The 13,084-nt window shown below is 39.1% G+C and overlaps 1 protein-coding gene across 6 annotated transcripts in view; it reads left to right on the forward strand.

Annotated features, from left to right (window-relative positions):
• The window catches only part of JMJD1C (jumonji domain containing 1C), a 165,306-nt gene that overhangs the window by 48,515 nt on the left and 103,707 nt on the right, over positions 1-13,084 (forward strand). For all 6 annotated transcript variants that reach the window (XR_012623932.1, XM_074830329.1, XM_074830324.1 and 3 more), the window contains exon 2: positions 5,057-5,221. Coding sequence is in view for 5 of the 6 variants with exons in the window: in XM_074830329.1 (XP_074686430.1) it covers positions 5,057-5,221 (165 nt within the window). In the remaining variant the exon portion in view is untranslated. The remainder of the gene's footprint in view (positions 1-5,056; positions 5,222-13,084) is intronic.

The following is a 13,084-nucleotide window of genomic DNA, read 5'->3' on the forward strand; positions in this document are numbered from 1 at the left end:
AATGTATGTGCTCCAGAATTAAAGTTTGCAGGTTGCAGTTAGCACTGGAGAATATGGGGAGGGAAGAACTAATCTGGATTTGTATTTTAATTTGCTAATTTGGGAATTTTGTCCTGACATCTTGTAATGTAGTTTCTGATTCTCTTAGTTACTATGTGTATGTTGGAGGCATCCAACGGTATTGTTTTTTTCCCCTCTGATGGTGCCATGAGTTTTAAAATAAACACCACCACACCCCACAACTTGTAAAATATTTTATTTATTGCCATTGAAACATGGTTTGTTATACTTGTGTAGTTTCAAGTAAATTTCTGCCAAATTACATACAAAGTTTACATTCTTGTATTTACCTTGACCATACATCACAAGGTTGGAAAATTAACTCTTGACAACTAGTTTTTGATGCTTGATTACATGGCAAGAGTTTTAGGTCTATCTTTTAGGTTATGGAACTAAGACTTTTGAATTCCACAGATAATTTTTAGTACCTGAGTTTTGAGTTCTCAACTCTTATAAAGGGCATTTAAAGTATGTATGCATTATAATTGCACATGATGTAATATTCTGTCTCTTTTAATTTAAAAATATTATTATTGAAACCCAGTGGGATGTGCTTTGGGACTCACCTTGAAGTCGGTAGCCAAATTTGTGTTAATGAAAGAGTATTCAATGTGGTACAAAAGTAGAAGTGTTTTCTTTGCCTTATTAAAAACATCCTAAGAAAGATCGCTTGATCTTTTTCTAGAAATAAATATTTGCAAGCAATCTTTAGGTGATAAAGGGGAAACTGTACACTCCTCCCTTAGAAAACAAGTTCTGTTTTCTTTCCTATTAAATACAGATCAGGTGTGTGGATCTTTTTAGCACACTGGGTTAGAAACTTAGTAAATAAATGCTATACAGCACTCTGTCCTTGTTACTAGATGTTACTTGGCCTTAAAATGATGCAAGTTTTTAGTGATTCTTGTAGCTGTATTGCCTGGAGCTCTTGCCAGAGCAAACCTAACCTGAAGTCACCCTTTGGATTGTTAACGCTGTAGTTGTCTTCAGCCCTAACCAGCCCACTACTGTACCGTGAGGGAGTTACAGCATCCACCCACTCAGGTGGTTTCAGGGAAGTGGATGGTGCATGGAACATGCTTTTTAGCATTATAAGTCAAATTTGCTGGAAGTCAACATTGCTTTCATGACATTTTAAAAGGTTTGGGAGTTTGTTTGGTCAGGAGTATTTATTTGGAGCAGAAGTGACTGGAAAACTCTGGATCACAGTGCTGCATGTAGAGAATTTCACCATGATTGTTGTGTTTTGGCTTTGAAGCAGCAATATTTTGTTGCAATTGTTTGGCTGAGTACATTGGAAATTAATTTGTTGTCTTGCTTTACTTGGAAAAGCATGCTAAAAGCTTATGCTGCTTCCTGTTGGAAAATAGTAGTGAGTTACAAAATTAGCACATTAATGCCAATTATAAATATAATATCATCCCAGTGGGAATATCTCCTTTTTATGCAAGTGAATGCATACGTGGTGAGAAGACTTCAGCCACTCCGGGAACACAAACTTCTGTATAGCTGACAAGACAAAGAAGCAAAATTTGGCTGAAAAAACTCAATTTAGGGAGGCAAATGTAGAGTTTCTTGCTGTACAGAGTTTTGTCAGTGAAGCAAGAAATATTAAATATTTTCAGCCTTTGCACTCCTTAGGGGGTCTAACTTTGGCTCTGCATTTTATTTTGTTGGCATAGGTTGCTGGATTGCTTCCTTTACTCCTCCTCTCCCCTTTTTACTCCCTTTCATAAATTGTGCTGCTTGGGATACTGCTCTTCTCTGTGCGGTAGGTCACTGTGCACAGAAAGAGGAAGCCTGTGTTCTTCAGGGGCTTTATGGTTGCCTTAGAAAAATTCATAATGGATTTTCCTGATTTAAGTATTTCCTAGCAAAAAAGAGAATGGGGTGAAGGATTGGGCTCTGTTTCGTCTGTGTTATTTCTGCCTTTCAAAAATGGACTTTGAGAAGCCAGCAGATAGTTAATAGTCTTGGCATCAAAACCTAAATGTGGTGGAAGCTGGCAGAAGTAATTCCCAAGTAAGGTTGTGTGTGTATCGTACTAGAGGAGGAATATGGTGCCCTGGGCAATGGCAGACTGGCTCTGCGCCACGCTCCATTCTCCACTTTTCTTGGAACTGCTCCTTTGAAGATCTAATTATACGGTGCCAGGAGACTCTGCAGATAGCTCAGCAATAACTCCCACTGTCGTTGCACCGGATTTCAGTTTATTTGGGGTGCAAAACTTGCACACAAACACTAGATTGTATCACAGTTATCCACAAGTTTTGGCTAGTGTCCAGAAGATACAGTATGTTTCAGTGTGGTGGTTTCTAAACTGCTAACTCTGGTTTAGACTTATCTGTGTTTTTCAAAAATGTTTATTCACTTGATTCCTCTTGCCTCCTATTTTTTAAAATTTACTGCTGTGTGAGGTCTGGTGCTTAACCTCTTACTGTTATGGACCACCCAATTAAAGTGTCTTTTCAGATATTAAAATAACATTATTTGACCAGTCCAGAATAATTGAGTGGAATTTGCAGGGGGAGGGGCCAGGAGAGGTGACTTTAGAGAATGATTTTTGATTGTACTGTCCCTGAAGGCTGTCTTTCAGTTTTGTCATTTGATCAATTGTAGAAAGTCTCTTTAGAAGGGTTCAAAGTAGCTGCAAGTACAAGATACTGCCACTAAGATGATTTGAGATACGGCGTGCTTTACTGCCAGTGCTTTGAAGTATTACTATGTTTACTGTTAATTCTGTTTTGATTGCGACATTATTATTATGCAACTTTATTATGGATTTTAAAAATAATTTATAGAAATTAAGTTATTTAAAAGTGCTTTTTAGTGAAGGGTGTCAATTTACAATTTTTAGTTTGGAGTTTTTGCTGCTGTTTTCTACTTGCTTTGTTATTCTTACAGGTGATAGCTTAATAACGAACAATTGACATGAGAGGATAATTTAATATACAAACTGTTCCTATAGGGCAGATTATAATGCCACCACAAAGACTAGCAGTGGTTTACTGATATTTTCAGTGAGTTCAGTGGGTAAAGGGAAAAGGTAAAAGAGTAGTTGTGTTGATGAACAAGGTGATGCAGAGATAGGGGGTGACTGTCATCAGCCAGGGTAATTGAAATGTCAGAGTGGCAGCAGGCAAGTGGCAGAAACTCCGTATGTCGAGGTGGTGGATCCATAGGGAAAGCTCTGCCTTTTGGAAATAAAGAAGGAACAGTATTTAATGCAGATAACTGTCCTGCACCCACTCTACCTTGACCCAGCAATTAAGACCTAGCAAGAAAGAAAATGAGGAGTAAGATGAGATCTGAGATAAAAGGTGGAAAGATCAGTTGACTGTGAATATGATATTGGTGACAATGAGCGTGCACGATGACAGGGACGGTCGGGTGTCAGTATTTGGTAAAGGGATGGATGAAAAGGAGTCGGGTGAGCAGTGAGCAATGGCTGCAGTTACTCCGAGCAGTGAGCAGTTCACGGAGGTTGTGACGACGGCGAACAGGGAAATAAATGGATAGACTGAGTGTGGCTTGACAGGGGAAAAAAGTACTTTCTTCCATTTTGTATGGACAGGTGTTAAGTGGAGATGCAATTATGGGCTGTCATAGAAGAAAATAACTGCAGTAAGTTACCTGCTTAATCTGATGATTTAAAGAGGGAAGGGAAAAGGAAGGGAATGCATAGGAACAGAATGGGAGTAATATGGGTTAAAAAGAGTATCTATGGGGGTGGGGAACTGGGATGATGAATTTTGATACGGGAGTGAGAAGAGGCTTGGTGCAAATTTAAGTTGTGTACACAGAAGGGAGAAGGACAAGATGAGGAGGAGCACTATGTAGTACACGTTTGGAAAGTGTGAGACAGAAAGTCTAGACGAGGAAGTATGTTGCAGGCCTAAAATTAACCAAAGTTTAAAAGACAAGAATATTTCTGTGTCAGTGATTTAAGTCCTCGGAAGCAGATAGAGGAAGAAACTCCAGTTTCAGAAGTTGTCTTGGGTGTGGCTGAGAACTGAAATTCAGGAGGGTAGCAAAGCATCTTCTCCGGTTTTTGTGACAAGCGGTGACTTTTTTTAGAACACCAGCTGTTTTTTCTTACGATTTTTCTCATAATTTGGAAAAGAAAATTATTATGTTGATTTTTTTAATTCTGTAATTTTGAAATGTAATGGTTTTAGAAGAGTTAGTGTTTGCTAATGCAGATAGCTTTTGGATAGTTTTTTGGCTCAGAGTTCCCTCTTCCCTTTACAAGAGAAGACAAAAGGTTTGGCATGTTTAGCTTGGTGAATGCAGCTGAGGGGAGGGTATGGTGGTTGTCCAAGAATGTGGTGGGAAGAACTGTATAACCTACAGGACAGGGGTGGCACAAGATCATCTGGTTGCAAACTGGCTCCAAATTATTTTAGCTGGAAACAGAAAGTGTGGGTTTCTTTTTTTTCCCTCCAAAGGAGCAGGATTCCGGGACAGAAATGGCAAGTAACTGAGCTGCTTCTGTTGAATGCTGTGTGTTGCACTTGCTTGTAGTAGCAGGGTCTGCAGGCTCAGGATGTCCTTTCTGATTCTGTTCCAAATGGCTTTTTTTCTTGAAACAGTGTTTCTTTGGTTGATTTGTACTATATGACAAGTATTTGAACTGAGAGTGAGAAGTATTCTTAAAACTTATTTACTGATAGGTAAATATCTGTATGTATGTATTGAATGATACTAGTAAATACTTAGTGTTACGCTTTTCATTCATGAGATAACATATCCAATGTTAACTGTAATGTTTTAGCAAATGTAACCCTCCTTTCTTCAGCACAAATGCAGTGCCAAGAAAAATTTCTTCTGTGGTGCAGGAACTGATTATATAATTTCAATACCATAATAGTAAAATGGGTAATATTAAGCTCTTGCATTAAATTTTAAAACACATGTTTTCGAAAGTGCATGTAGATGCACACATACTGTGTGTATGTAATAATGTATGTCCTTTCCTGTTCTTAAATTTCCCCAGGTATATGTGGAATTTGATGACCTTGAATGGGAAAAGCGAGAATGGGTTAAAGTTTATGAAGATTTTGCAACCTTCTTGGTGGAGTACCAGCTGGTCTGGGCGAAAAGAAAGGACCCAAGCCAGACTCAGGGATCAAAGATCAAGCAAATTCAATGGCCTGCATTGGTAAGATACTTGAGCAATTGCATTCACTAAGCTATTTTAATCTCTTTTCTGTCCTTCTTAGGAAACTGTCTAGGTTACTTAACTGGTGGTGGAACGTGGTGAGCATGGAGGGGGAGGAGGGTAAAAAAAGGATAAGAAAATACTAATAAAGTATGTTTGTGTTGAAAGGGTGGAAGTGATAGTAGTCACTCATCTTCCTTTCTGAATCAACTTAGACCACTGCAAAACTAGTCTCTGAGTGACAGAATAAAACTAATTTAGAACACTTTACATAGTCAGCATTTTACAAATACAACCTTATCAGCAACACATCTTACTGCTCTGTGGAGGATTGAAACTAAGGTGAAAACTAAACCCTTAAGCTTGTGATACCTTCTTTGTGGGGGCTGAGTGTATCTAGAATTCAGGTCAGAGTTCAGAAAGATGAGAAAAGTGAGCAAAGATCAATAAAGTAAGTGGTAATTGCTTGCCTGGTTTATGAGATGATACTTGTGACTCTTGTTCTTTCTGGAGTGATGCCAAACATTAGAGCTGCTGAGAGAACTGCTAAGGAGGTTGTGTCTGTTTTTGACATGCCTTTAGATTTAGACCTGATGAATGCTAAAGATCTGATGAGAGAACCTAATAAGCAATAAACATGTGTTCCTTTTTTCTCCAAAGAAACTAGTAGTGCTGTCAAAGTCTTCAGGAGAGCCAAATAAATAGGAGATTTCAGGAACCGACTGTATTGGATATTTTTGCTTTGTAGAGAGTTGGGGAAGATATCTCACAGACTGGCAGGTGAAAGGGAATTCCAAAAGATCTGTCAAAATGGTGAAGAGAATTATTAGATACATTTGGTATTAAGCTTAATATCTATAACTTCAGTTTGGGGTTTTCAGAAATTTGTAGTCATAATGAATCTAGATAATGGGTGGGGTTTTTTCCCGCCAGACTTTAGCTGTATCTTTGTTTCATTTAAATATTCCCTTCGCATTCTCATCTCTGAGCACTTGATGGACTTCCTGAAATGCTGTTGCATGATTATTTTTCTGGAGCTGTGGCTGGAACAGTCATGCTGAAGGTTATGAAGCAGGCTGTTCAAGAAAGCTTAGTGGTGGAAGAGACACATAGATGTTTTAGGATGGACTTAGTTCCTCTTCAGTTAATATTTCTACTTGACTCACCTTGTCAAACAAACCTCACGTTTGTGCTAGTGTGCTTGAGGAAAACAGGCTAACTTTCTGGATGTTCAGGCTGTTTCGTGTATTTGCTTGTACAGGCAAATTTTCTGTTTCATGTTAGTATATCCTTGAGCAAAAACTTTTAGTTTTGGGGAGTCATGTCATTTGCTCTTTGAAGCCACCCATCTCTTCTCGATTGAGATGAGGTTTTTGAAAAATCTGTTAGCAATTTAGAACTTAGTATCCAAGTACTCTTCTATTTTACATGCTTTTAATCTCACTTTCTAGGATAGAGATCCTTCTTGGGTTTAGGAGGAGTGTATTTTTAGAAAGTATTCTAGTCTGACTGCTGATCCTGTCCACAAGTTAAAAGTATGTCTTTGTTGGCTAATGTGTGAAAATGTTTTAGTTGCATCTTTCTCTCAGTAGAGACTTTTTCAAACTTGTGCTGGTCCAGCAGAAGGCAGAAAGATTTTTTTTCCTTCCATCTCCATCTTACCAATTTTTTTAATTTTTGTTTTAATGTTTATGTTCTTGAAGTAGCTGATAGGCGTGAGAAGGAAGGTTTGCAAAAGAGCCACCTCCTGCTTTTACAGTTAAAAAATTGAAATCATGTAGTTCAAAGTGGGGCTCAAATAGCTTGTTGGGTCACAGTTTCCAGATGTTAAAGATGACAAGTTCTCAGCATTTGTACTTGGCCAGCCTACAGATGTTCTAGCAATTGTTTTCTGAGTCAAACCCTCTAGTCATCCATTCCAGAAAACCCATATTTGACAGAAAGTGTGGATACAGGATATTAACTCTAGTTAGAGCAAATTACTTCCATAGAAACCTCTCAAAGTTCTGCTCTGCATCAATAGCTGCACTAAGCATGCCAAGCCTTGGGGAACAGGGAGGGTTCTCAAATTGTCATAATACTTTTAGGTTTTGTTTCCAGTCTACCTGAAGGCTCTGGTGTAGTGGAGTGGATGACCTTTATGAAGGTTTGGGTTTTTTTTTGTCAAAACAAGACTTACTAAAAATGGGAAAGCAATGGAAAAGGTGGTAAAAAAATTGATTTGCCAAACAGCAATAGGAGTATCTGCACTTTTACGTGAAATCCTGAGTGTGGATGTGATAATGTACACTTTTTGGAAAAGTTGAGTCTTCCTGTAGTTATTAAAGGAAAAGTCTCAATCTCTCCCATGCATGCAAACTATATTGAAAAAAATCATTCAGTTACTTGACTATCTTGTCTTCATTTTAAATATCAAAATAAAAGTTCCAGGTACAGCTTTGTTTTGGATGCTAATGTATAGGCAGCAAAGCAATCTTTAAGTAGATTTTATGTAGTAGTTCTACAGGGTCTTTGCCTTTAGTGAAGTGAATGGAAAGTGCTTGTGTATTTAGATGGTTATCACCTTCTGTTCTTTTCTTCTTTGATCAACACACTCTGTATTTACTGTATGGTGTTCAAACCTCATCAGAAGACAAGGTCTGTAATTTCCTGTGGGGCTTTCTCTGGGCAGTCATCAGTCTAGTGTCTGTGTGCTTCACAGTTACTGATTTCTTTCATTACTCAATTGTGTGCTACAATGTAATCTCCACTTTATAGATGAAATTGCTAGAATGCGAGTTGGTCACAAATGTTTGCTATTTTTAAATGTCTGAATGCCTGAGGTGTAGCTGTTACTGAAAGCATAGCATCCACTGATCTCATGTAGCTGTGCTTTAAGATTTTAGGTTCTTACGTCAGGTACTGAGAAAGTGAGGGAATCAAAAATACTGCCTCACTCTCTCTGTTTAGAAACTCGGTGATAGAGGAGGGTTAGTTTGTCCCCTGAATTCAGTTTCTCTCGTGATGAGATTATCTTTTCTTTGAGTAGAGTTCCTGCCTCATTCATGCCAAAGGTGAAAAGTTGACCGTAAATGAGCCTGGAGTCCTGTTGGCAGCAACATGCTTCATTGTATCAGGGTCACTCTGATGACGTTGACCAGATACCTGTTTCTGGGCTGCTGCGCAAGTCTGTGCGAGAGAGAGGAAGTGTAGGGCCTCAGCTTGTTCATGCTGTAATCAAATGCTTTTTCCTTCTTGTGAGATGATTTTCTGGCAAGAGTGGAGGACTTGACAGCCTAGCTGACTGGTGGAGTTGGAAATTACCCTGCATGTGGGGTATTTACAAGCATAGAAGAAAAGACTATCAAGAAGCATAAAGAAATGGCAATGGTGATAAGTGATGTCAGCATAAATGTAGTCTAGATGTTAGTGAAGAGAATGTTTGGTAAACGATGCTGCTTGTTTACCTCAAGTAATGGAGATGCTTTACAGATGTCAATGCAGAAAAGAACTTCTTGGCCAAAGGGGTAGCGTAGGAAAAAATAAAAGTATGGATTTTGAAAACTTAAGAAGTGTAGGCAGTGGAAGTGAGTGGTGTGATTTTCCACACTGAGGGAATAAGAGAAGTAGCCTAGATAAGGTGTTGAAATTGAAGGCATCGGCTTAGTTCGGTAAACAAGGTATGTGTGTGAGACAAAGGTACAAAAAGACACAAGTGATGGGCTCAAAGTGGTGGGCTAGGAGAACTACCAGTACTTCAAAAATGAGCCAAAATTGATTGTTTTTTTAATTCCTCAGGAAACAACTTTGAAGTAACTGAGATGATAGATAAAAATTTTTGATCTGTGGGTGGATAAGAATAGTTGTATTTTAGGGGGAGTGAATTAATGTCCCTGAGGCAGAAATAGTTTGGGTACTAGGATGTTAGAGATCAATGATAAAATCATGCCTATGATACAGTTCAGTCTTAGGAGTACGATCATATCCCCTCAGCATCCAAGAAGGGAGATGGAAGTAAGTGTGCAGGCAGGGTGACAAATTGGAGCCAAGGTCTTAATGTGGGCAGAACAAAATGCTTCAGTGAGCTGTCAGTTCAAATTTAATTACAACGTCTCTAATTGCATGTTAAAATATCTAGAAATAAAGGGTAGAGGGTGAAAAAGAGAGTACTAAGGACAGAAGCTGCTAGAGATATTTTAGAGAATAATAGAATAATGTGGAAGAAACTACTAGAGACTAACTGCTAGAAACTACTAGAGACTAACTAGGAGAAGACACTATGGTAGAAACTTAGATAGCAGTTCACTTTTTTTTAACAGGATCAACTTTATATGTTTAAGGCATAGGAAAGTATGGACTGAGTGCCGCCTCTTAATTCTGCTTGGGAAGAGGGTTTTTGAAACTTCAATGATGTGTTGAAATGAAAATTTATCATTGAAGGTCTACAGACAGAAATGAAAGAAAGAAATTCAAGACAGACATTTTAAGGGGCATGTACCATCATCTTGGAAAGAAAATGAGAGGAATGGTAATTGAAAAGGCAATTAAGATTAAAGGAGTTTAAGATGGATAGATATGGCAAGTTTGTACTTTCAGGAAAAGGACCTATGAGAATACAAGAGGTTGGAAAGAAAAGGGTTGAAATCGGAGATAAGGAAAAGTGAAGGCATTGAATGGGAGCCCACAGGAGAAACTTCTGCACTTGCAACAAGAAAGGGACAATTGTAGAACAGGGAAAGGAAAAGTATTACCTTAATTTGGCCTTTTCCTTTTGGAAGAAAGTGTCAGTCTTGTGCAGGGTAGATGTCAAAGGAGGAGACAGTTTGACTCAGTCTAATGTGTGGAAAACCAAGACTAGGTAATGGTACATTTAGCTGGCAGGGCCAAGCTGGTGCCTGGGAAAGTTCCATACAGGCACGGGTGATGGGTCAGGGGTTTCATGTGTTCTACTGAGTGTGGTTTGTTTTGTAGAGTATGTGTTGCCTATTGTTATACCTATGAATAAAACAGTGCTGCTTGTGAATTCAGTATAAATTAATATATAATAAATCAGAAGAATCCATACTAATTCTCTGTTTGAATATGGAGACAGTACTTCACTAGCTTTACAATACTCATCTTGTCAAACCAACAGATTTGCCCTATGGTCTCAACTAATACAAAGGTCTGAAATAACTCTACCACTCTTGGTTTGGTGCTGACACACAGAAAGAACTGGTTCTCCTGCAATTGTATATTTCTGAAGAGTGTGTATATATACAAAAACTAAAATGTGTTTCATGAGGAGATCCTGAATATGCTTGTCTCCTAAGGTAGGGTAGCTGCAGGAAGCAGCTCAATCTACCCTCTCCCACACTCCCCCAGTAAAAAAAGAGCGTGTGTCTGTTTGTCTGTCTCTCTTTCTTGGAACAAGTGAAGTCATTGCTAAACCAGTGGCTTGAGAACAATCTTTCCTGGGACTCTGTCCAGGGCTCTGCAAGAATATAGAGCTTTAGCCAGACTTATAACAAAACCAGGGACAAAGAGTGGGTCTTCGTTGGCAATGACTAACTCTTTTCCACTGTGAGAATCTGGAGCTGATTTAGGGTGGACAGTGCCAGTGGCACCTGTGGGACTGTGGGCCTTCAGTCTGATCATCATGCTAATGAGGAGGTCGTCTTGCAGAAGAACGAGATGAGGTTTGTTCTGGGTGGTAGTGGATGCGTTTGTTCTGGTTCGATGTGAGTGAGCCCATATGTTCATGTGCTGAGTGCACGTTAGGGTACTTGGTGGTAAAGTATAAGTGTAGAAGTGTTCATGGGCATGTGGAGGATAGACTTGTCCTCTGACCTTATGTAGCCTTTTCCCCCCTCCCTCCCTGCCCCTCTGTCCCAGCTGTCAACTGCAGAGTCCTTTTGCTTGACCGCATTCTGTTTCAGCTGGCTTGATTGTGTTGGATTATAAAGCAAATACTTATAAAGTGCCAGTTTATTGGCATTTCTGTCACGATTAGAGAAGAAAGTGTACAGATTGAACAACAAGCTTCTATAGAGCTTCCAGAGATTCTTGAGACAAATCAAATTCTTTATTTTTGGCATGATGATGGAAAGTAGAACAGGTCCCTTGTTCATTTCTGTTTACACTGTGACGCACTACCACTTTTTCACTCTCTCAAGGATTTGTTTTCTTCCTTGTCTTGATGGTCTAATTTTAGCAGTTCTGAGTAAGTTTCTCTTTTATATGTTGGTCCCATGGATCAGACTGATCTCCTTCAAAGTCAGGAGTTTCTGTAGATACTGCTAACGTTCCCCCTGCATATTCAGTTACTTCACTGCAGCCTGTTCTCCTCCCTCTGCACAATGAAAAATAGAGGTATACGCTGCCAGATACTGTGATTAAATCCTCAGCAGACAATCAAAATACTTAGCAGTAAAAAGAAATAAGTTCACAAAGGATTGCTGTGTATATGGAAAGCAAGGCAGAGAGAAGACTAGCCTCCTGAGCCCGAATAATAAGTAAAAATTGAGGATATTTCAAATTTGAGGGGAGGAAGTGCTATAGCTTCCAGGGAAAACAATAAAAAACTTACAGTGCATTTTCTTTTTTGGCTTCTCTATTCCCTGCATCAGAATTCTAGTGCTTGTATACCTTGCTAATCTGGGGTAAAGATGAGATATATACAACAGAGGAGAAACTGCTTGGAAACTGTCAGCTTCTTGGAAAAGATTTAAGACACTTTAGAGCTTGAGGAAGAGAAAATTTAAGTAACTGACTCAGCAGAGCATAAATGACCTGATTTTTGCTGCATTGTGAAAGACAGTAACATGCAGAAACAGCACTTGGAGATGGTTCAAAGATTACTTTGCTGGAGAGTATGTTACTGTAATATTCCCACAGAACATAAATGTCTCAAGCAGTACCACATCCCGCCTGTGTACTTTGGCACTTGCTTTTTTTAAACTACTGCTTACTGGGAGCCACTGCTCTCCACACAGCGTTCCAAGCAGAGGCCATTACCTTCCCAGGACATGCCCCAAATGAACAGCAATAAACTAAAATCTGCCTCCCCAAGTGCTCCGTTGTGAAATATGGGTGTTGTCTTATGGATTCCCACTCTGAAAATGAGTGACGGAGTGGAAACCCTCACTGCAGTGCTGGCTTGTATGTGGCTCTGGTGCTTTCTGTGCACTTTACTGCATTGTTTGTTCCAGAGGGTTTTTGTCTCAAGGTGTTGGCTAATGGCAAGCTTGTACTTAATTTTTGTGTTTTAATTTCTTTTTGTTAAACTTGCACTTCTAAGCACTGGAGACCTTCCTTTTTTATTTGAAAGGATTTAGTTTTGTAAAAGTATGCTTCCATATGTAAAATACATAAAATACTTTTTATAGTTAAGTGTTATGCTAAGATCTGTTTTTAATTTCAAATTCATTTACAGGAGTGTTAGAATTACAAACCGAACAGAGTATTTTTTAGACTTTAGCCTTAAAATAACAGTAAGCACAAGTCATTTTGATCATATGGGCCTGGGAGCTGCCATTTTGGCAGCTGCTCTAGAGAAAGCTGCTTTAGTATGTCACAACATCCTGGAGGTCTCTGTACTTCAGGTTCTTTCCTGCTGGTAAAGTGTTTCTTGTTCTCCAAGGATTACGCAAATGAAATGCTAGATATTGTTTAGTGTTCTTCGGCTGCACCACTAAGCAGTACTCCCAACTGAGTGTGCCTCTGTCACTTGCACCTGTTCAGAAGACAGACAGCAATGAAATGCTGGTAATGATTTGTATGTGTTTCTGTAAAGGATTGACATAAAGCTTCTCCAGGTTCCATATTCAAGCTAGGCAGTTGAAGCAGAGCAGCCACAGTTGCAGGGAGCACAGTACAGGATAACTGCTTGCATATTGATTTTAT

Source organism: Strix aluco, chromosome 7 (assembly GCF_031877795.1).
Source record: "Strix aluco isolate bStrAlu1 chromosome 7, bStrAlu1.hap1, whole genome shotgun sequence".
NCBI classification, from domain to species: Eukaryota; Metazoa; Chordata; class Aves; order Strigiformes; family Strigidae; genus Strix; species Strix aluco.